At 44.6% G+C, this 23857-nt stretch overlaps 5 protein-coding genes across 6 annotated transcripts; 2 read left to right on the top strand and 3 right to left on the bottom strand.

Moving 5' to 3' along the window:
• Positions 1-431: 431 nt before the first annotated feature.
• On the bottom strand, positions 432-2306 carry LOC107277436 (putative pentatricopeptide repeat-containing protein At5g40405). Its single transcript, XM_015760606.3, has 2 exons — positions 2052-2306; positions 432-1712 (listed from the first exon to the last, which is right to left on the bottom strand). The coding sequence occupies exons 1-2, from the start codon at positions 2304-2306 to the stop codon at positions 432-434; spliced, it is 1536 nt and encodes a 511-aa protein (XP_015616092.2).
• A 575-nt stretch (positions 2307-2881) lies between these two features.
• LOC107278664 (putative F-box protein At3g49980) lies at positions 2882-5212 on the bottom strand. 2 transcript variants are annotated; one of them, XM_026021423.2, is made up of 3 exons: positions 5076-5212; positions 4566-4749; positions 2882-4462 (listed from the first exon to the last, which is right to left on the bottom strand). In XM_026021423.2, the coding sequence occupies exon 3, from the start codon at positions 4383-4385 to the stop codon at positions 3192-3194; it is 1194 nt and encodes a 397-aa protein (XP_025877208.1). In that variant the 5' UTR covers positions 4386-4462; positions 4566-4749; positions 5076-5212; the 3' UTR covers positions 2882-3191. The 2 variants fall into 2 exon arrangements, with proteins under 2 accessions (XP_025877208.1, XP_015615512.1); XM_015760026.3 differs by having other exon boundaries at positions 4566-4639.
• Positions 5213-5425: 213 nt separating this feature from the next.
• Positions 5426-8920, top strand: LOC4349678 (protein SYM1). The gene is made up of 8 exons (XM_015760249.3): positions 5426-5769; positions 5901-5988; positions 6665-6759; positions 6848-6920; positions 7049-7141; positions 7355-7441; positions 7578-7658; positions 8381-8920. The coding sequence occupies exons 1-7, from the start codon at positions 5480-5482 to the stop codon at positions 7656-7658; spliced, it is 807 nt and encodes a 268-aa protein (XP_015615735.1). The 5' UTR covers positions 5426-5479; the 3' UTR covers positions 8381-8920.
• Positions 8921-11479: 2559 nt separating this feature from the next.
• On the bottom strand, positions 11480-12250 carry LOC4349677 (calmodulin-binding protein 25). Its single transcript, XM_015760532.3, has one exon. It carries the CDS (start codon positions 12183-12185, stop codon positions 11640-11642), a length of 546 nt encoding a protein of 181 aa, XP_015616018.1. The 5' UTR covers positions 12186-12250; the 3' UTR covers positions 11480-11639.
• A 5304-nt stretch (positions 12251-17554) lies between these two features.
• Positions 17555-21773, top strand: LOC107276208 (disease resistance protein RGA5-like). Its single transcript, XM_015760309.3, has 2 exons — positions 17555-18418; positions 19262-21773. Exons 1-2 carry the CDS (start codon positions 17721-17723, stop codon positions 21330-21332), a joined length of 2769 nt encoding a protein of 922 aa, XP_015615795.1. The 5' UTR covers positions 17555-17720; the 3' UTR covers positions 21333-21773.
• The last annotated feature ends 2084 nt before the right edge of the window (positions 21774-23857 follow it).

The raw sequence follows: 23857 nt of genomic DNA, 5'->3' as shown, positions 1-23857 counted from the left end.
TCTAACCACATATGCACGAATTGCGCAAGTTATAACAAACTACAACTGTTTGAATTCTGACAACTGATATTGAACTACGACGGCCAAGTTTCGGAATTTCATTTCAGTTCTTTGACCACTTGCCATGTAACACTTGATCCGCCATCAATAAAATGATTGTAAAAAAAAAAAAAACTGATATTGAACCATGCGAACTACAACCGAATGAATTGTGGCCCTGTTTAGATTCCAACTTTTTTCTTCAAACCTCCAACTTTTCCGTCATATCGTTCTAATTTCTTCAAACTTCCAATTTTAGCGTGGAACTAAACACAGCCTGTGATCTCAAGCAAATGTGTGAGACCAGTACAGCACATCCCCTTACCACAGAATTATGAGAGAAATCTACAGCACATTACGCTGTATAATGTACAATACAACACAACGAGTATTTACCAGAAATCTCCACAAGAACACACCCCGTCTCTGAAGTGATGGAACCGGGTACGGTCCCTCATGACAATCTCTCTACCATACACCCGAGATACAAGCTTTGCGCTCTCATGGCAATCGGCACACACCCGGAGGTTCTTGATGATCCTAATGGGAGCTCCTGGATTGGAAGCGATCAGAGCAAAGGCAATGGCGAGCCTCTCGCTGTGGTAGGACAGTGCATCCGCCTTGTCCTCCTCCTCGACATCAAACAACGCAGATGAGGTGCTCGACCGGTGTCCGCACTCGCTTAATCTGGTCTCAATATCCTCAACCATGGCGTATATCTCCTTTGAGGCAGGATGCGTCTTGTCACCCACCAAGAACTCATGGAGAACTCCATTGATGTCTACAAAGCTTGATCCAGGGCTCTTGTCAATGCCCATGGACTTCATCTCCTTCCTCGCCTTCTTAGCGTCGTCCCATCGGTTCGTTGTTGCGTAGAAGTTGGAAATCAGGACATGGTTTCCACTGTCATCCGGTTCAAGTCGCATCAATTCTGCGATCATCTTCTTGCCGAGTTCCAGCTTGCCATGAATGCCACAGGCCCGGATCAGAGACCTGTATATCGCAGCATTTGGCACGATGGGCATTCCGTGGATCAGCTTCTCGGCATCGTTAAGTCGACCAGCCCGGCTCAGCATGTCAACCATGCATCCGTAATGCTCAATACTTGGCTCAATCCCGAATTCGATCTCCATTCTGTCAAAGTAGTCCAGACCTTCATCCACCAATCCAGCATGGGCACAAGCACACATCACGGACAGCACAGTGACGCCATCCACCGGCACGCCCTCACCGTGCATTCTGTCGAACAGGGAGAGGGCAGCACGGCCATGGCCATGGACTGCCAAGCCATGGAGCATCGCATTGTAGCAGCGTGTGTCCCTGTCCGAAGCGGCTGCAAAGACCTGCTCGGCCAGGTCCAGCCTCCCGCACCCGGCGTACATCTCCACAAGCGCGGTGGCCACAATGCAGTTGACGGCGAGCCGGCGTTTCACGGCATAGGTGTGCGCCCACACCCCATGGCTGACAGCGCCAAGCTCGCCACACGCGCCGATGACGGCGACGAGCGTGATCTCGTTGGGTTTGATGGCTAAGGATAGCATCCGCACAAACATCTCGAGGATAGCATCCGCCGCAGAGGAGGCGCAGGCCACATCCCTGGCACGAAGGCGCGCGTAGGCGGAGAGCAGCGCGTTCCAGGCCGGCAGGTCGGGGTTAGCGATCCGGTCGAACACCTTCCGGCACGAGGCGATCCTGCCGCAGCGGGCGAAGACGTCGAGCAGCGCGGCACCGAGGACGCGGTCGCAGGAGGCGGCATGGGCGCCGAGGAATTTGATCGAATGGGTGGCGAGCGCGAGGGCGAGGGCCGGAGGCGCGGCGCGGAACAGCGGCGGGTAGGTGAAGGCGTTGGGGCGGAGGAGCGGCGGCGAGGAGGAGGATAGGAAGAGGAGGGCGTAGAGGGAGAGCGCGGAGGGGAGGCAGCCGGGGGAGGAGGAGGCGAGGAGGAAGGAGTTGGCGAGGAAGGTGGTGGGCGGGAGCGGGGAGGAGAGGAGGAGGCGGAGGCGGTGGGGGACGGGGAGGAGAGGGGAGGCGAGGCGGAGGAGGAGGGAGAAGTTGGGGGAGTGGCGCGCGAGGCCGGCGGTGAGGAGGAGACCGTGGAGCTGCGCGAAGAGGCGCGCCGGGAGCGGGAGCGGGAGCGCGTCGCGGCGGCGGAGCGCGGGCAGCGGGTCGGCCGCGCGGCGGGCGAGTGCTGCCTCCGCTGCGGCTGCGGCTGCGGTTGCTGGGCCCATGTGCACCTGGGCTGCTACGGGGAGAGAAACATTCGTCATAGTTCACTTTTGATTGGACCAGTCTTTGGGCCGTAAGTAAGCCCAGTTAAATATTGGAATAAGTTTAATATGCCTCCCTCAACTCATGCCGCTGCTTGAATCGCATCGCTCAACCACAAGAGTATATGTACACACACTGCTTGACTATACTGCCTCCTCTCCTGTTTACAATGCATGTTACAATTCTGGCTCTGGGTCGTCATGGTAATAGTACCTGTTCCTGTTGGATTCCATCACTCCGTGCCTCCGTAGATAACATCAAGCTGGTAACTCGGTTCCTGCAACAAGCACAAAGGTTGAGGAAATTCCAGCAGCCCAGTGAAAGTGCAGTCATAATTCAAGTTGAGTCACTGTAAGACCTCCTTACCGACTACTAGGACAACAGTTCATGACTGGTCATTGTTCAAACAGGGAATGTAACCCAACAATTCCAGCAAGACACAACAAACTCAAAATAAATGGCACTAAGGATCTCATCAGACATACGCATCACCAACACAAGTAGATAATGACCTTTCAATACCACAGCGTTATATACGCAACCCAAGTGGCAAAATTAAGCTGCAAGAAGCCAATAAAAAGTAACCATCTCGCAATGTTGAAATAAACAACGAGCATAATCAACTGTTCAGTCTCAGACTTCCACAAACCAGGAAAAAACAGTCTCAGGCATTTAATTTTCCATGTACAGTACAGAAATGATACCCTCAATGTTGAAGATGAACATGTGGAGGTACAGAAATACTGATCAGAGTGAATGCTGCCCTTTGCAACATCAGATCATTGACCATTCACTACAAAATTAAGTTCCATCGCTAAAATTGCAGTATCCAATGAATAGACACCCAAAAGTGTGAAGTAGCCTCACGGTAAAGAAAGTATGCTCTACAGCCCCCTGAAGAAATGTGGTTCATGTCTACTTTCATTATTTAGAATTTGGCACACTTCGTGTGGAACGAGACTTTCTTGGAGAATATGTGGAGTAATGTTCAGCATGCGGCCACTACATTGAAATTTCTCCAGCAAATTGCCCTTTATGTCGTAGTGAAACTGCCAATCAAATCCATCAACCAAGACATCACCCTCTTGAGAAACAATATGAAGATACCAACCATCATCTTCTTCAAAACGGCGAATCTCTATAACTGGCAATTCAATTCGATACTTGTGGACCCATACCATATGCTTATAATCTTGCAGAAGCCAAAGATCCACCTTTGATGATCCAATATGGCTGTTTGACATGGCAAGGCTACCCTCAATCTCGAGTAATGACGACATATTGTGCATCTTGAAAGGTACATGCAACCACCGAAACACCTCATCGAGAGTGTCGAACACCACTATCTTGTTCTGTCCACCTAAGTGCGGCAGCCAGTGCAGGTTTCCATGAAACAGGAAAGGCTCGTTGAACTGAGTTTCCTCCTTCCCTTTCGCCAACCACTTTCTCAGGGATGCTGACGATGAATGGGGCCAAATGCTCCTCTCCTTCCCTGAGCCAACAATGCTGATGTAGAATTCAGGGCCCAAACCAATTTCTCGATAATACAATACTCGGTATTCAGAAGAATGGCCATGAGAATAGAGCCCCAGGACGGTGTCATGTTGAAGCGCCGGCGGGAAGACCCAAAGCCATTGACGTGTAGTAGGATTGCAGAGATGCAAATAGTTGTTGTAGGACATGAGAAGGAGACCATCGCAAGAAGCGTGGACGGTGAATGGGCTGTCTTCGAGTGAGCAGTCGTAATCTTGGCCAGTGAACCGGGCCAGAGACTGGAACTGGTGTGTGCGGAAGTCAACGGCTTCAACACAGTAGTCCAGGATATCCAGGTCATCGTGGCGACTGCCCACGTCGCGGATGAAGGTGAGGAGGCGCTGCGGAGGCTGGCGGCAGTGGTGGGGAAGGAGGAAGGCGCGGTCGGAGGTGACGTCCCGCCAGACTTTGCAGACGGCACGGCACTGGAGGATGGATTTTGGCGGTAGCAGGAGCAGAATCTCCGACAGAATTTCTTCAGGGAGGTTGGCAATGGTGAGAGGCCTACGACGCTGCTGTTCGGGCAGCCTCACCATCTCCGCCATTGCAATTGAGCCCCCAGCTGACAATTTGGACTAGGACCCTAGTGCTGCTGCATCCTTGGCTCCTTGCCGCTCTGAAACTGAAATGGCCAAAAATTTCCCATGGAAAGAGAGCACATTAGGATTCCAGACCGTCAAGAACTTGAAAGAAAATACAGCTCAAGATGGGTGTTCGGATCTCACATGAATCAATCATCTCGTTTTGTGATCGTTATTCATCCTCCCTCCGAATCATCAGAGTAAGTGACTGATCATAACTGATAAACAAACAAGCAATTAGGACTGGATCTGATCAGGGAAAACCAAAGCCTGGACTGAGGCTCCAACTCCATTCCACCAGCAAAAGTATTTAACACCAAGAATCACACTGAAATGAAAAGGAAGATTAAAACACTAATCTAAAATACGAAGAAGCAAACTAAACTGAATCATGTCTGTCCCTCAGAATGCCTATTCTCAACAGTGCACATGGAATTATCGATCGATCGGTTCCTTCAACCTCACAGCATATTGCAGTGGAGGGAGCACCAACTGAACTGAATCAAGTGCTCAGATTACTAAACTGCTCATCACTGGGACAGAACACATGAAAATCTTCGCTAATCAATCAATCAGACATATACAGAGACAGAAATACAGGGGCAAACTAAAATACAGGTAGGTAGCAATGGACAGCAAGGGATTGGTACTTACTACTCCATGGCCTTGAGCTCGAGCCAGGCGGGCGACGGGCTTCCGCTTCTGCTGCTTCCAAGTGGAGGAGGAAATGGCGCTAAGAGGCCGCGCCGCCGCGCCGCAGTGGAGAGGATGAGAAGAATGGAGGCGGCGCCGGCGAGATGGGCACAGTTAGGTTAGACCTAAATATCCCCGCAAAAAAAAAAGGTTAGACCTAAATAAATGTAGGTGGGCCAAGAGCCCAACAAGGAAGCCGAGAGCCCAAATATGCAAAGCCCATCATCCATTGCTAGCATCTTCGTCTACCTCATCATCTTCTCCCCAAAATTGCAACTACTAGAACCCTAGTCCAGTGCGACCCAAAACCCAAGCTCCTCCTCACACCATTGCAGTTATTTGCAGCATCAGCGCAAGCACCACCCATGGCGATGGCCTCCACCCTCCCGCTCCTCCTCGTGCACCGCTCCACCCCTCCGACTCCGAGGCCTACCGCGCCGCCGCTCCTCCACTCCCGCCGCCTCACCCTTCCTTCCCGCCTCGCCTCGCTCCCCGCGACAATCGCAGTCGTCCACCCGCGCAAGGGCGTCCGCCTCTCGAAGCTCCACGCCGCCTCCTGCTGCGATTCCGCCTCCGCCGCCGGAGTCACCACCGGAGGAGGAGCTGGTGGTGGTGGAGCAAAAGGAGCAATGGATTGGCGTCTCCTGTTAGCCTGGTAAGTCCAATTCCGCCTCTTCCTGATTCCTGGTGCCTCCTGCGGCCAAGCACTGCCCATGTTCATTTGCCTCGCTTTTTGCCATACTCATATCTAAATGCAAAATTACTGAAATGCGCCATGATTTGCAGGTACCTGCTGGCTCTTGATAAGCATCCCATCACCACTAAGGCTGTTACCTCTGCCGTCCTAACCCTGACCGGAGACCTCATCTGCCAGGTGACTTGCAGTTGTTTTCTACTTCCCGCATTTTCACATCCATCCATTGCAACCCTAGTGGATTACTTAGTACTACTTAATTGGTTGACGAACAATGAACCAGTAGTCTCCCTCTCTTCTTGTAGAGGGCTTCCTGTCACTCTGCAATAGCACATTGCCAGGCGTGCTTAGATGGGTATTAGCATCAAATGGTCAAATCATACCAATTTTCCTTCAAAACAACATTGAAATGTTATCCATTGCTAATACCACTTGGAAATCAATTTACCGAGTTATGGTTCTTTTCTGCCTTAGCTGCACTCTTTTAGTTTCCTTGTTTTCTAAATATGACATGATGTGAAATTCTTAACTGGCTAGGCTATTATGGTCTTATCAAATTTCAGGTCCATATCTTTTTATCCAATCTTGCGTCAACCATAATCTGAATATATTGTCTTTACTCAACTGTGTCAGTCTTTAGCCTATGCTAATCCGTAACTCATATGATTCCTCAACGGATTTTACTCCAGCAACAGTGTCCTATTCCATTATTAAAAAACAATGTATATTCCTACTGGGTTGCATCCATGGATTGGGCAAAATATTTGATATTTCATCTGTTCTTGTTATTGTGGTATCTTGTTACGGTTTCTTACAAGATATTTACTGTTACCATTGTTGTTTGCTACTGCTCCAGCTTGCAATTGATAAAGTGCCAAAGCTAGATTTGAAGAGAACGTTTGTATTCACATTTTTGGGACTTGTCCTGGTGGGGCCAACATTGCATGTCTGGTAATCGCAACCAATGTTTATTGAGGTTTAGGATAGCATGTGTTCTCTGCCCAGTGCTGTTTGTTTCATTACTCGTTGCCACATGCAGGTACTTGTACTTGAGTAAATTAGTGACGATCAATGGTGCATCAGGTGCAATTGCTCGCCTCTTACTTGATCAGGTATGTGCATGTCCTTTTCCTCTTTCCCTTCTGCCCCCAGAGAGAGAGTGTTGCTGCTTGTTCTGTTCTAGCTTGTTTCTGCATTTATGTATTTATTTTTTGACATTTTTTTTATCTCCTCCTTTCAGTTCATTTTCTCTCCCATTTTCATTGGAGTGTTTATGAGTTTACTCGTCACCTTGGAGGGAAAGCCTTCTCTTGTAGTTCCAAAGCTCAAGCAGGTGACATGAACCTCTTCTGATTGATTCTCTCATTTCCATCGCAGATCCTCTGCAGTACTGCTGATGCAGTAGCAGTGGCTGACATGTGGGTCCGGGTCCATACGTCAGTATCTGCTACTGTATCAGCAGTACTGCAGATAATCCCCACTGCTCCCTGATAATATGTATGTGCACTCATTTACTGCTAGCTAATTTTCAATTGTAATTTTACAGGAGTGGTTATCATCAGTGATTGCGAATTGGCAATTGTGGATACCCTTTCAGTTCTTGAATTTTTACTTTGTCCCACAAAAATTTCAGGTCTTTGAAATCTTTCACATTTTCATTTCATAAAATATTTTAGAGTGCAATACTGTACTCTGGAGCTGAATTTGCTTCTTTCTGTCTGCTTTAGCATGACTGAATGCTGTTCTCACCTTACTGTTAATTTTTCCAGGTTCTTGCTGCTAATTTTGTAGCCCTTGCGTGGAACGTGATTCTATCATTTAAAGCTCACAAAGAAGTTACTGTGAAATAGGTAATCTGGGATGGTATATATATGGACATGTTATATGATATCCTTACTTCAGGTTCCCATATTAATTTGTTGAGGCGAGTGTCTGATTTAATAACTTTTCCAACAAGGGTACATTGGCGATAGTGCATATATATAACTTATTTCCTGATTTATATCTAGGTGATATCAACTACATTTCATTACACGTAGTAGTAGGCATTATGTACGTCTCTGAGCATCCTTTTATTTCCTGTTGTTTTCAATTTCACCAGCCATGTGAGACACTTTGACTTGTTCTTGTAACCTTGCACAATAACTCTTTGCCAGTGTCTCTTATTCCCGGACTTATTTTCTGCCACCCCTGAAAACAACCATGTGGACTTGTTATGGAATTATTGTAGCTTGACCTCCCCAAAGCCACACAAACCACCTTTTTGTACCTTTTGCAATTTAAAATGATGTTGATTGGTTCTAAAGGTGCCATTTGTTCTTTTGTTTCTTGTGAGGAACAACCAGTAGTGTCTCTGAAGGCAAAAGAAATGGATAAGGTCAAACAAGACTGTTTTGTCTTGTAATTCCACATAGCTAGTAGTAAAATAAATCAATAAACCCCCAGCCTGGATTTGAATCTGATTTTCTTGTTGTGTTTAAATGTTCCAGCATTTCTAATTCACTCGTTGATTAGATTTATCATTGATCAGTTTATCAGTACTAATATTTTTTGCTCTTTGCATTCGTTCTAGGTTTAGGCAGATTCGGATATATAGTTGGCGACACGGAGAAGTACGCAGTGGCTTGTCGCAGCTGCAGTTTGCTAACGAATGAGCTCCACGTCCATGCCCGGCGAGCATAGCTCTCTTTTGTGCCCCTAACAGTTGAGGTGTAGAAATTCTTTGGTAGTGAAATATCTAGGGCGTGTTCCTTACTGGTATTGCTGTACTGAAGGCGGCAAAGTAAGTAACCATATCACCGTGATGGCATGCCTGAGCCTGCAAACGCATGGTGTTGAGATCTTGTACATTGTTATATGTAGTAGGTCAAGTGAGTAGGTTCAAACTGTCATTATCTGAAGCAGTGGTGTACTGTTTCATCCTGCCAACGCGGTGTGATCAGTGGTTGTGTGCGCCAGCTGACTCTGTTTATCTGTCTGGCAAACACAGTCGGTGCCTGTTTTCTCTTGGGCTTGCATCCTTCCTGTCTCCGTTGTGTAAGCAAGGGTTGCTGTTGATCCAGCTGACCCGACAGTGATGTGTTTAGCATGAACAACACAGTTCTGCCTTCTATTTTTCTAAAGATGTTGCAGCGATGTGTAACAATGTTCATTTATGACATGAGCATGACGCAATGATGATGTAAGCATTTGTGTGTGCGCGCGCGCGGGGGCGGGAGGTAGGTCAGGTCAGGTGGGCTGTGAGGAATCACATGCACTGTAGAGGTAAGGCATGCTGGGTCCAAACAAACAACAAGTGAGAAGACATTGATGAGGACGGCAGCGGAGACCGGAGAGGAGGCAAACCAAGCAGTCAATTGCATCGATCGTTGCAAGTGCAATGGTGGTGTCCCCTCCTGCGTGGCCGGCCAGCGGCCAACATCCATCCCTCGTCGCTCTCACTGCGTAGCCATAAAAATAAGTGTGCTTTTACACCGTTCATATCTAATGTTTAACCATTCGTCTTATTTAAAAAATTTTATAATTAATATTTTTTATTAGGGTGAATACCTAAAATGATCCTTGAACTTTCGCGTAAGGATCAATTTAGTTCCTGACATTTCGTATTGTCCAAACAAGTACCTTAAGTTCATTGTGTGATTTAATATAGTCCTTAGATCCTCTAAACATGCCATGTGTATATGCCACATCATTCAAATTCAATATTTAAATGTCTGGTTTTGACCATTGGCAAAAATATGTAGCATTGATAGCTAAAAAAATTGACATTTTTCTTTGTTTTATGATTGCTTCTTCTTATTTTTCTTTTCTTTATTTGATAGAAAATTGAAGATTAAAATGGACATTTAAATGTTGTCTTACATGCATGAATGACATGGCATGTCCACGTGGCGTTTTAAGTGGGTCTAAGGACTATATTAAGCTCCATGATAATCATTAGGGTCTTGTTTGGACATTATAAAACATTAAGGACTAATTCGACCCTTGAGCAAAAGTTGAAGGACTAAACTGGCTATTCATCCTTTTTATTAGATGATAAAATATAAATAGTAGTATTTTATGTGTGACTTTTTTAAAAAATATTTCAAATAAGACGGATGGTGAAACGTTGGACACGGTTACTCATGGCTGTACGTATTTTGGGACGGAGGGGAAACTATGAACTACAAACTCATTAGAGTAGCCGCGAATTTTGACTGGCAGCTGCATGCTGGACCATGAATTCTCCTTCTTGTTAATTTACAAAAAAATATGCTAATTCTACTATTATTAGTAAGTTATTAGTAGTACGGTAAACGACATCGAGAAGTAATTAGGACAGCCGTTGGTTTGTATTGTACTCCTATGTGTTAACATCGTCCAGGAACGGACCCAGACTTTTGGCGGTTTGGACCGACTGCCTGACCATCATCACATCAGGACCAGGGGCTGCTAAGTGCTAGCCAGAGCCACACTTGTTGATGGCACAGCACACGTACACTGCAAATCGAGGAGAAAGAAATCACACGCAGACTCAGTAGTCAACAGCTCGTGCCTCTGATTCTTCCTCTCCGTTGATATAGTCCTTTCCTTGTCAACTTCCCTTTTTGCATTGTATTTTAGGGGCAATCTAGAGGTGGTTACTTGTAAGCACCAAACAGCTCAGCTCTAGATCAAGCCTACATATGTGTTTAACAAATACACTTCAAATTTGTTTTTTCTTCCCATTAAGCATGCATGTTGATTCCACACCCAATTTGTTTCTTTTTTTTCCTTTCATTTTCCGCCCTGCGTGTTTTATAGTACTCTTTACAATGAATTATATCTATTTATACTATCACATCAACTATTGATAGTACAATTATGTTAATATCACTTCTACTGACGATGCTACTGGTAGATCAATGTAAAGTTAGTTGTTAGTTGTGTAGCGGTGGTTTTCAGTCGGTTTTTCTGTAATTAACCGTGCAGTTGTATAATTTTCGGATCCGGTTTTCTTTATAAACTGGGTCAATTATCTTCTTCTAAATATAAAAGTGGAACAAAGTTCCGCCTTAGATTTCAAAAAAAAAAAATGTTACTCTTCCGCCGAACCTTAGTATGCGTGTGCATATATGATTGCAATACTTTATTTTTCTAAAAAAAAACCTGGCTCGATGATTACGATATTATTATTGTTGTATCTCACAATCAATCTTTTCCAAGTACTGATTCTCAACCCTGCTCTGCTCCAATTGAACTGTTAGCTTCATCCTAACGTATCTTAGTGTCTAAGCAGCATTTACATGCTACTGCCCCCCACAGTGGTTTGGTGCATTAATTGATTATATAGCTAAAGCTGAATTAATGCACTAAGCACCTCTCTAAAATGTACTAATATAAAAAAACATCTTTTGTTACATTTTGTTCACCAAATGATCAGAAACCACATGTTCAGTGAGATGGTGCTGGAGCAGTTGTACTGTTGGAAGGAGTGTTTATCAAGACTGAAAACCAATGGAAAAGCAAGAGCCAATCAATCAAACAAAGCAAAAGAGTTTCACAAGAATCAAATCCTGCATAAATTAAGAACCTTGAGGCTGATGCAGTGATGCTGGAAACAGCAGAAGGAAGAGCAAAACGAACTTAACAGTCGCCTCAATTAAAAGAGAAGGAACTCCAAATTAAAGTTAGATCAATAAAATAACACTACTGATAAAAAAACTCGTCCATGTGTATATGAGGCATAAGCTTAAAATTAACAAGGACACGAACAGAGAATCAGAGAGATAGATGCTCCAACCTGTTCATCGATCTTGTCTTGGTTAATTACAGCCATGAAGAATCGGAAATCGACAATATATGATCTAGATTTACAGGAGATCCCATGAGTCCAAGGTGGGGAAGCCACCACCACAGTTGCCGCTGCTGCTACTGCTGCTGTTGTTGCTGTAACTATTACCTGCTCCTCCTACCAACGCCACCGACACGTCGCACGGCGCGGCCGCGGCCGTCGGCTCCGCGCGGCGGCCGAGCAGGAACGCCGAGGTGTCGAGCGTGGGAAGCATCAGCGCGCCTGCAGGGCCGGGCGAGCCCGCTGGAGCGGCGTGGCGGAGGAGCTCCGTCGTCGTCGGCGAGAGAGATGGAGGAGGTGGAGGCGGGAGGTCGTCGGCGCCGGTGACCTGGTGCACCATGCGGCGGAAGTTGGCCGGATCGGCGCTGATGTAGGTGGTGGGCAGGCGCCGCGACGGGCGCGGCCGGCGCTTGGCGATGCGGCGGCTGGTGCTGGCGGCGGCGGCGGCGCCGCGGAAGTGGCGGTGGAGAGTGGCGGCGGACGGCGGGGGAGGCATGAGGTCGGGAGGAAGCCAAGGGGAGGAGGAGGTGGAGGAGTCGAGCATGTGCATGGCGGCGGTGAGCATCGACGATCGGTGGATGCTCTGCTGCGAGTGTTGCGCGCGGCGAACTTGACAGGGGATGGACGGACGGTTGAGGGGAGACAGGGGGGTGGCCTATATATGGACAACTTTTTTCTTATTTTTATTAGTTTCAAATAAATTTAGAAATAACCCTTGATATTTTTCTTCTTAGGAAATGAATCTTTTAGGTATGGTTTGGATACCATACCAGTGTTCAATAAAATAATATAAATATAATGATAAATTATGTCATCAAAATTTCATATGCAAATAAATTTAGAAAATAATAGTAATTACAGAGAAAAAATGATTATCATGAAAAAAAACTCATCTGTCTTTACTCTTTCTTACATGAAAATGATACATGTAAAAAAAAACTTGCAAACTTTTTATAAAAACTACGTGGCAAATTGTGACTTCATTTTGACTTTTATTAACTACCAATCGGCTAGATCAAATGGTTGAGATCTTCCTTTGTAAGAGTTTTGTAAAAAGAAAAATTAGTATGTATAAACCTTACTTTTTCTTAAAATTATCAGGGTTTAACCTTATCTAGGAAAATGGAAATACATTGCCAATACTTAAACTTTAGCAGATGTGCCTAAACTTAAAAATTGCATGTTCAGTTCTACCATCTTAATTTAATGAACCACAACAGTCCAAACCTCGTTTGAACAAAGTTGACCAATGATGTGGCGCTCCATTTAGGCAATAATTTTCCATCCACCCTCCACCGTGTCATAGCGTGGCGCCGTGGCGGTAATTTTGCTTTTGGACCCCTCCCATACAAACTACACAGAATCCCCCCAAATCCCTCCCAGTCCCATTCTCCCCTAATACGAAGATTGCGAGGGAGAGTGGCAAGTGAGTGTGCGACATTACCCTCGCTGTCATAACTCTAGCCATCGGGGAGAAGACAATGGAGATAGAGATTTAGAGCATTTGGGGGTGCTTTGGGGTAAGAGGGGGCCACACTATGATGCGGAAGAGAGCGGATACAAAATTGTTGCCTACATGGAGCGCCATGTCATCAGTAAGCTCTCGTCAAACGAGTTTTGGACCTATCGTAGTTCATTAAACCAAGATGATGAATTTAAACATGCAATTTTGAAATTTTAGTTGACCTAAGTGACAACTCCGCTCAAGTTTAAGGACCAATCATATATTTTACTTGTAGAAAAATCTTTTAAAAAAGAAATTCATATATAGATGGGGATTTGGCATCAAACTATTTTTTTCTGAAGCAAAACGATCTTTTAGTTGCCTCATTAAATGTGGCATGGTAATCAACAAGAGTGGCTGTACATGTTAGCTAGCTAGGTGTTGAAACGTAATTTAATTTTGCTTCAACCTCAAGTGATCATATTACAAGAGTTTGGTATGTTGTTGGACTAATCCACAACATGACAACAACGATATGATTGCATTCAGGTCTGATATCACCAGATAATTAACGAGTGAAAAGAGAGAATGATCGATAATATGTGTTCTTAGTTGTCTACAAATAGTATAGTACTACGTACATGCTTATTTGTACCTAACTTAATAATTACTAATTATTAATGAACTGAAATCCTAGCTAGTCCTATACTAATCGTTTCTGGAATTTCAAACACGATCTAATCGCTCCTCAGATAGTACAATATGGACGGATCATCAACTGTGTACAATTTGATTGGAGAATACACATGTACCATTGAACAATACAAACAAATTAAGAACATGTGCTTACGTACGTACGTACACGTGGACGTACAGAATTTGCGAATCAAAATTGACCAATTAAACTAGGTGTGATCTCGCGTGCATGCAAGCTAACGCACGCTCGTGCCCATAGTTTTGATGTGTCGTCAGATCAGAATCGCGTGCCCTGTTCCAAACTACGTACAGAGTACATGGTGATATTTCGCTCAATTCAAACATTGATTCATTACATTATATATATTTTTCCCAATTCATCTGTTTAATTAATTAGGTTAATTTTGACCGTGTTTGTATATAACGGTCAGTACTAACTTGTAGTAGTCCATATCATACATGCAATTAATTAACCTAATTAAATCTTGACCTGGCATGAATCAGAGTAAGCGCACAAGACGAATGAAATGGACGCTTTCAGTTTCATCAATATTTCGAAATCAAATGATGTAACATTAATCCATCATTTTTCTTGTACAGAAACCAACAAAGGAAAGGTTTGGCAAGCTCATTTCTTTGCTTTGTTTATGTTGTTGGCAAATGTGAAAATGGTTGGGTGTAAGCTGAGACTTTTCATCACCAGGTCAATGTCAGGTACTTGTAGGCTGTTGGCTTTGCGGCTTGCTTGACTCCTCTTTTGAGTTTTGACTAGCTCGTGCTGTTGGACAATACTACACTCCTACATCGTCAAGTCAAGCACACATGTGAGTAGTATCCTCAAATCGTTTTGGACTGTTTAATTTCGATAACATAGTCTTACTAGTAGCAAATATGCCACAGCTAGTGCATGTTCTGAATCATTCGGTTGTGCTGAAACAGTATGCTACGGCATGCTCCAAATGCATGCAAGAGATTGTGGCTGGACTTTCACTGGTATACATGTCAGACGGTTGTGCTGAATTTATTAAGCCTAATTAATTTATAATTAGCAAATATTTACTGTAGTATCACATTATCAAATCATGGTGCAATTAGGCTCAAAAGATTTGTCTCGCAATTTACATGCAAACTGTGTAATTGGTTTTTTTTTTCCACATTTAATGCTCCATATATATGTCTAAATATTTGATGTTATATTTTTGGCCAAATTTTTTTTATTTAAACACACCTTAAGAGTTCTTTCTGTCTTGTCTGTCTAGATTGATCCTTCTTTTTCTGAAAATTTGACTGGAGGCATGCATTTTCTGAAACTTTAAAAGTTCTTTCTGCTACAACAGTACTGTCCTGTCTGTCTAGAATGATGATGATGTAATGCTAATCAAAATTGAGGTCCAAGCAACTTGGAATACTGGCTGGAATCATTGATCAAAAATTATGGAAATACCTGACTCTAGTCTAGCACACAGTCTTCAGAGAGGAAATTCAACAGTTGGTAGTAGTAAACATCTCGAACGTGTAGTGCGAGGAAGTGCAAGGACAAATGGTCTGCACTGCAGTGCTACACCTGCTGAAATCTGAAGCGAAAACGGAGCCACGTACGTACGTGTATCACACCGATTCAACTGGTGAAATCAAGCAAAAAAATGTCTTCCTGAGCTCACCATACAACACGCTACTGTCTCTAGTGAAGAGAGTCAACTAATACGTGAGTCAAATGGCCGGTTCCTGCCTGTTTTGATCGATTGGTTCGGATATCTCTTTCACTTCTCCACCATTCAAGATGGCACACATGCATGATCATTAATTAGCAGCTAGCATTACGTGGACAATTTGCACGCACTTGGTTTCCGTGTTGCTTTGTTAGAGCATGTAAGAGCAGATACAATAGCAGGTTATAAGCTAGCTGCAAACATATTTTAAGAAGATAAATAAGAAGAGAGAAGGGTAGCGGGCTACAGATTTGTAGTCAGCTGTAGCACGGACTCGAAGACACGGTGTGTGTATGACAGATGGGACCATGTATTAATTGTGTAGTATGTAACTATTGTATGAATGAGCTATTAGATTGGCTATAGATGAATTGGAGCTAGTACTTGGCTATACTATTGAACTTGCTCTAAAATAGCAAGCTATAAACCAGCTATAACCACATATCGAGAAGAAAAGACAAGAGAGAAAAAAGCATGCTACATATTTATAGCCGGCTACAACACAGACTTCAAGACGTTATGTGTGTATGAGAGGCGGGACCGGGTAGTAATAGTGTAGTATATTTTTATAGCTAACCATTGTACGAATGAGCTATTAGATTATAAAAGAGGAGACTACAAAACGGCATTATTATACCGCTCCAACGAAAATAACTAATGTAGCATGACGTCAGTATGATATTTATATATATCGGATTTGATATCTTCAGTATTAAACGTGGTACACGTAGAGACTAGATCACCTAGATATCATATTGATATTATCAGAACACCTAGATATCATATTGATATTATCAGAACGTCAGCTATTCCGTTGGAACGGTGTAAGTATCATTTTTGTTTGCGAAAAACGTAGTGCAATCAATCCACTAGTTTTTGTTGTCAACAGTAGTGCAACTGTACTTCGTGTTTCTGTCAGAATATAGAACAAGTCTTGAATCACATTGGTACCGAAAGAAAGACTTGGTCCCCCAGGTGAATAGCAGATGATGAGAGAGAGAGAGAGAGCATATGGTTCCGAATCATAAGTCTAGTTGATTGTCCTTGTTAGGCTTACTGATCGTAATATTCCACTTTCAATTTCCACACACCTTGCTAGTTTTTTTTTTTTTTCTAAAAGACCTTGCTATGCTGCTCAAGCACAGGCGCACAGCGAGTTCCAAGGTGGCGGCCCAGTCACGGCACGGCCCATGGGCTTTCGTGCCCGTGCCGTGTTGGGCCCTGCTACAGTTCCACCGTGCCGGCCCATTTGGCCAGCACTCGCCAGTGACGCCTCCGCGGCTCCGCCGCTTCCGTAGCCGGCTCGCCGCATCCTCGGCCGCCACCACCTCCTCCTCCCTCCTCTCCGGCTCCGCCGTCGCTTCCCCTTCTCTCCAAAGCGCCCCTCGTCTCTCCACCTACCGTCCCGACGATGAATCGGGAGGACGGCGCCAATGCCCGGAATATGCAGAGGTTGTGAGGCAGCGACTGGCTCACAACCTCTGCATATGTGTAGGATGAGGTGATGCGGCATTGTGGCTGCAGGTGCTGCCGCTGCCGCTGGCGCCGGCAGGCGGGCCCCCCTCGTCGTCGAGATCCAGCCCCCTGTGCTCCGCGCCTCCGCCGCTCCAGCCTGCACTGGACAACGCCCCCGCCGCGGCCTTTTGCTTGCTCCCGATGCTGACATCACGTTTTGCCTGATATATGTTTGCTCACTGGGAAGCTCATCATCCCAGACTTCAGCAATGACTGCATATTTCATATCTGTGTTCATCTGCAAATTGTTCGTTAACAGGACAGATTGATTAAGTTTTCTCCCTTATTTCACTGGTAATTTTTGCTTGCAGGGCGTCGTGGACAAAATATGGTAAACTCGCGTGCAGCACGCGTGACAGCCTGACAGGGGGGTCAAGAGTGCGTGTAAACATGTGATCAAGTTGCACGGCCGCAAAGTTTGACGCTTGATTAGTACTGCTACTTTGTATCTTCACGGCATTGGGATGCTTGGTGTTCAGTGTTCGTCATCGAAGATGAAGTGCATTTTAAACTTTTGCATGCTCTCCTATGTTTAGTCGATATACCATCAACCTACTAGCTGCCCAATCTGTGCGCACAAACAAGACCACCAACTGACTGAGCCAGCGAGCATGGAGTTGGGGACGGGGCGATAGGGAGCCTTCTCCCCAAGCTGGTTGAGGTACTCAAGGAGGAGTACGACTTGCACAAAGGCGTGAGGAAGAAGATCAAGCATCTCTCACAGGAGCTGGAGAGCATGAATGCTGTCCTCCTCAAGGTCGGTGAGGTGCCTCCAGACCAGCTCGACGAGCTGGTCAAGCTCTGGGCAGGGGATGTCAGGGAGCTGTCCTACGACATGGAGGACGTCGTCGACGCTTTCTTGGTGCACATCGATGGTCCTGAGCCTCTTGACACACACATGCTCAGGCGCTTCCGGAAGAAGATGGCTAATTTCTTCAACAAGTGCAAGCATCACCATAAGATCGCTGGAGCTATCCAAGACGTGAACAAGAAAGTCGAGGAGGTGGCTGCAAGGCGTGACAGGTACATGGTGGACAACATTATCGCCAAGGTTACAGGTCCTGTTACCATCGATCCTCGCCTTCAGGCGCTATACAAAAAGACGACAGAGCTTGTTGGCATTGAAAAGCAGAGTGAAAAGCTCGTAAAGATATTATCCCTTGGGGATGATGTTCATGCCTCCGACGAGAAAATGAAGATTGTCTCTATTGTTGGATTTGGAGGACTCGGCAAAACCACTCTTTCCAAAGCAGTATATGACAAACATAAACTGGCATTTGACTGTGGGGCTTTTGTTCCGGTTGGTCGGGATCCTGACATGAAGAAAGTCTTGAGGGATATTCTTATTGATTTTGACTACATGAATCCAAATGTGATGATATTGGATGAAAGGCAGCTCATCAACGAACTACGGAAACTCATCCAGAACAAGAGGTATGAACATCTACGTATTCATCAGCAGTTCAGCATGTGAATTTTGTTTTAGTACCTGAACATATAAGACCTCACCTTCAATGTTGCATCGCCCTTTTTGTAGGGGCATGTTTGTATACAGAAAGCACAAATGCTTATGCTTGCTTTTGACCAAGATTCGTGTAGAAAAAGTTAACCCAAAGTGCTACAATTATATCATAAAGCATTGTAAGGTAGCACAAACATATCTAAATTTACCGAGGCAGGACTACCACTACAATAGAATAATTGGGTCACGCACAGCCTAAACTTGAATGTACACATGAGCAGATGAGCTGAAATAAGAATATTAATGGGCTGGTGCATTATAGCATATTATTTATGTTGTCAATGCGCATGGTCATGAACAATTGTTTGAGAAAATCATTTGGGTATGACATATTAGGCTATAAAGCAAAATGCATCCAAAGGTAACTGAGGCACAGTCAAGTTGATTGGACAAGAACATTGAGAATATGATTGATATCTATTATAGTTATAGATTAAGGTCTAGTTCGTTTTATCTGATAGATCGTGGATGATATGCGGCATATGCTTTCTAAGCTGATATACAGTATGGCTATTATAAAGAGTTTCTTCCATCAACATTGTTTAAAAAAAGTTGTATACAACTTGTAACTTTATAATATTTGATTTATTCACACTAGATCGACTTTCTACAAATTGTTGATTTATAGTGGCATTTTCGTGTGTTCTTTCAAATGGTTGCCACGGTGCCACCTTGGTGTTATTCTTGTTTTTTACATTCTTCCCACTAGGCATGGTTACTAACTTATGTTATTGTACTGTGATGTGGATGCATAGGTTTTTGTTTGTTATTGATGACATATGGGATAAGAAATCATGGGAATTGATCAGATGTGCTCTGCAACATAGTAATTGTGGAGGTAGAGTAGTGGTAACTACTCGTATTTTTGAAGTCGCCACGCATATCGGTGATATTTACAAAATGCAACCACTTTCTCGTGATGACTCTGAAATATTATTATATTCTAGAATAAATGATGGTGAAGACAGATTCCTAGACAGTCTTTCAACTGAGGCATGTGATAAAATTTTGAAAAAATGTGGTGGTGTGCCATTAGCTATCATCACAATAGCTAGTTTGTTGGCAAGTAAATCAGGGGAGGACTGGTCTAATGTGTACAATTCTATTGGTTTTGGTGAAAGAGGCAATGACATTGTAGAGAATACTCGAAGAATACTGTCTTTTAGTTACTATGACCTTCCTTCACATCTAAAGGCTTGCATGCTGTATCTGAGTCTATTTCGGGAAGAATATGGGATCGAGAAAAATCTTTTGATATGGAAGTGGATAGCTGAAGGTTTTATCCAGAATGAACATGCAACGGGGATAGGATTATTTGAGCTTGGGGAAGGGTACTTCAACGAGCTAATAAATAGAAGCATGATCCAACCGATGGAGTTAGAAGATAATGGGTATGTATATGGTTGTCGTGTGCATGATATGGTGCTTGATCTGGTCTGTTCGTTATCGAGTGAAGAAAAGTTCGCCACTATATTGGACAGCGATGACCAACAAAAACAACTTATGGTGGGTAGCAATGCTCGCAGGTTGGCTGTGCACGGTAGGAGTGTTGAAGAGCACAACCACCCTCAGCTGGTTAATGTGGGTTTGGAGAAAGTGAGGTCCTTCAGTGCCACTCAGTGCGGCGATATTAATGTGGTAACATCATACTTTCGAGTTCTACGCGTTTTAACTTTGGAGGATTGTAGTGTTACTGGGGAAGCTTGTGGAAAACATAGATTAGAGCATGTAGGGAATTTACGCCACCTGAGATATCTGGGGATTTGGAATACACGTATTGATGAGTTCCCCAAGGAAGTAGGAGATCTCAAGTTTCTACAAACGCTGAATTTGTCAGGTACTGGAATACAACAGCTCCCGGAGGCTGTGGGCCTTTTGAAACAACTGTTGTGCCTACGTATCAATGACAGTATAGCAGTTCCAGCTGGTTTGATCGGGAATCTTACTTCATTGCAAGAGCTGAAGATATGGCCGGTTGATGATGTCTCAACAAGGCAGTTTGTGAAGGAGCTGGGCAAGCTGAGGGAGCTAAGGATTCTCCGGTGTACCATTCATATTAGCGATGAGGGCATGGAGAGAGATTTGCTAGAATCGCTAGCAAATCTGCACAAGATCCGCACTTTGTGTATTTTGGGCTCAGCATTACCGAGCGGCATCACACGGGAAGCATGTTTTGTGACCCCTCAGCGCCTTGGACAGCTGTGCTTGGAATGCTTCAAGTTCTCTGGACTACCAGTATGGATCAACTCTTCACTTCTTTTGAACCTCACCCATCTAGATGTGTCAGTGCATGTGGTGCAAGAACAGGACATGGAAACCCTTGGGAGGCTACCAGAGCTCTGTTATCTCAAACTGTGTTCAGATTACACCAGGCTAGTAAGCATAAGGAATGGTGATCTGCAACGCTACTTATTTCGGAAATTGAGATTCTTTGTTTCTCCCTTTTTATTTGCCCGGTTTGATGATTTGCACGGCCGTGAAAACGACGGCGGCATATGCATAGCAGTAGCACCTTCCATCATGATGCCAAGCCTTGAATCCCTTGTGTTTTGTGTCTACGTACGGTTCCTAAAAGATATGGTGGAAATGCAGCCTGGCTTTGACAATCTGCATATGCAGCTTGGCTTTGAAAAAGTTGCTAGCAGTTCGCTCCAGAGGGTCACTGCAACGATCCAATGTGAGGATGCTACTGCTGCTGCGGAGGTGGAGGAAGCGAAGACAGCATTGGCGCATGCAGCTGACCTCCATCCCAACCGTCCCACCCTTACAACTCAAATGGTGAACAAGCATAAGATGCTCTCATCCGACCGAGAGCTACGAGTGTGAAGCAGAGGAGATGATGGAGAACTGGCGGAGAGAATCTAGGAGCAGGAGAGCAAGGATACCAGCTCTGCTTTCCCCTGATGGTTACCCTGCAAAAGCAAGCATACATGTTGCATTGCTTCTGTATCAATTCTGTGAGACAATTTAGTTGATTCTCTGAACAGAGTCAGCTAAGTGCCAAATGCCCGGTTCCAGCCTGTGTTTGATCGATTGACGATTGGTTCGGATATCTCCTTCACTTTTCCTGAACTCCATCCACGATTCAAGATGTCAAATGCATATAATCATTAATTAGCAGCTAGCATTACGTGGACAATGTGCTTCAAGATGCATTTCGTTTTCGCGTTTCTTGTATATTTTTGTCAGCGGGCTATCTTTGTCAAAACGTTATGCAGTTACTCCACCGGTCTGTGTTATGAACAGCGGTGTGACTGTACTTGTTCATCCCTTCCTGTTTGTGTTTCTGTCAGGATATCGAACAAGTTCTGAATCACATTGGTACTGAAAGAGACTAGACTTAGGCCCCCAGCTGAATAGTAGACAAGACCATATATGGTTCGCATGTATTAACTTTTAATTACTTCTTCTAATAGAATGACGTACAATCGAATTGCCAGTTTGATGAAAAAAATATGGTTTAGAAGTGAGGTTGATTGTCCTTGTTAATTAGGTTTACTGATCCACTGTCTATCGGTAGTCCACTTCCAAGTAACTGAATCATATTGTGTACTCAGGCTAATGGTCCCAATCTCGTCCGGAGTCTGAATATTTCATGAAAATCTCCTGCAACATTGACAGTGAAACCTGAAATCAGTTATGTATACTGAACGTATGCCTATGGGCATGTCTGTAAACCGTAACCGCCACCTGAAGAAATCAAATTCAGAAGACATACATTATTAGTCATTCGAATTCAGAAGGCAGATTGATAGTAGTATTATCGGACAACAATGGAGGAGGCGGCGATCAAAGATGTGTTCTGTAGATGGAGTTGATAAACGGGGGGATCCAAATAGATGGAGAAGAAAACTCCGACCCCTAGGATCTCCGTGAGACGTCCGATTAAGGATTTGCGGCACAGATTAGATGGGTAAATACATTGGGTGCACTTCTCTTTTTGGGCCTCAGAAATCTCGATCCGGCTTTTGGGCCTGAATGTTTAAACGGGCCAACTTTGCAAAACAGTTATGCTGGGGACCCGACCCAACAAGCGAGCGGCGGCGTCGCCTTCGCTTCCAACTCCGGCGGCCGGGGCAACGACGGCGGCGGAAACAGCCGGGGCATCGGGAGGAGGCTGCGGAGGTGTACGCCCATGGATGGATTCAACGGAATCGCAACACGGGGAGGTCAAGGACAAGTTTTTCGAGAAACCAACATGCAAACTTCTCCTCTCCTCGACCCGAGATTTCCACCCCTCTGCTGGTTGCTTCCTCGCATACTGCAAAGTTCCGGTAATAAGTCTTCTTCTTCTTCTTCTTCATCATCCTCTTCCTCCACCTTGGGGTTCCAATGTACCATAGCTTTGACAAGAGGCGTTTCGCTGCTGACTCGCCGAGTTGTTGATTGGGATCTTTCCTGTGTTCTTGAGGAAATGAGGAGGGCAATAGGTTCAGTTGCGGTAAAATTCCAATATTGGGTAGTTCCGGTAATTCCCTTGCTCCACCATGTGTTGCAGCTGCTGCTTTGGCTCGTCAGATTCTCTAGTGGCTAGTGCCACCCGACTGAAATCTCATGAATTCACTGCCGAATTTACAAGTTTTGGCCATAAGTTCGCAGTTGTTTCCATGGCTGCAAGATCGGGTTCAGTAGCACTGGCGAAAGGGGCGAAAGACTCAAAATGGAGGTAAAATCTGTTTCTTTGATCTGTATAAGTTTGTGTCCGGTTTGGAGTCCATAAAGTGAGCCCTCAGGTTGATATCAGATTAACATAGTACAGATGTACGGCAAATTGTTTACTTACAACTTTTGTGGTCCATAAACGTGCTTTCTTTATTGTACAGCTGATCACTAAAATGAGCTGAGTTGTGTAGTCCCTTTTTCTTTCTTTATCACTATTCACTTGTGCTTTTTTTAATATATATATAGCAGTCACTCGCATGCATTGATCCATACAGGCTCTCTCCCCACAGAAAAAAAGTTGAGCACATTATGTGCTATCATTGTACTTGTGCCGTGCTTATGAGAACATGTTCAAAGGAAGAGCTCAGCTTGTGCCTGTAAATTCAGTCTGGAAGCTGAAAACAAGATGGATGAGCTTCTACGGGTACAGAGGGAGCTTCTACGATTTCAGTTACTGCTATCCAAGCATTTCCACCGATGGAGAAATATTGACATCTAACTTGTTTCAGGCACAGTAATAGCTTTGACAGGTCAGGTAAAATAGCCAGATTCTAGAGGGAGTGAAGACTGTGCAACGAATGAGGTGAAACTTAAAAGTGAGAGTGACAGCTAAAGATACCAAGATTGCTCTCCACTTTCCCTACAAAACTTCTCTCATGGTGGTACTCCAAAGCAAAGAATCCTAGAAA

This window comes from Oryza sativa, chromosome 11 (genome assembly GCF_034140825.1).
Source record: "Oryza sativa Japonica Group chromosome 11, ASM3414082v1".
Lineage (NCBI taxonomy): Eukaryota > Viridiplantae > Streptophyta > Magnoliopsida > Poales > Poaceae > Oryza > Oryza sativa.
This window is presented reverse-complemented; position numbering and strand designations above follow the sequence as displayed.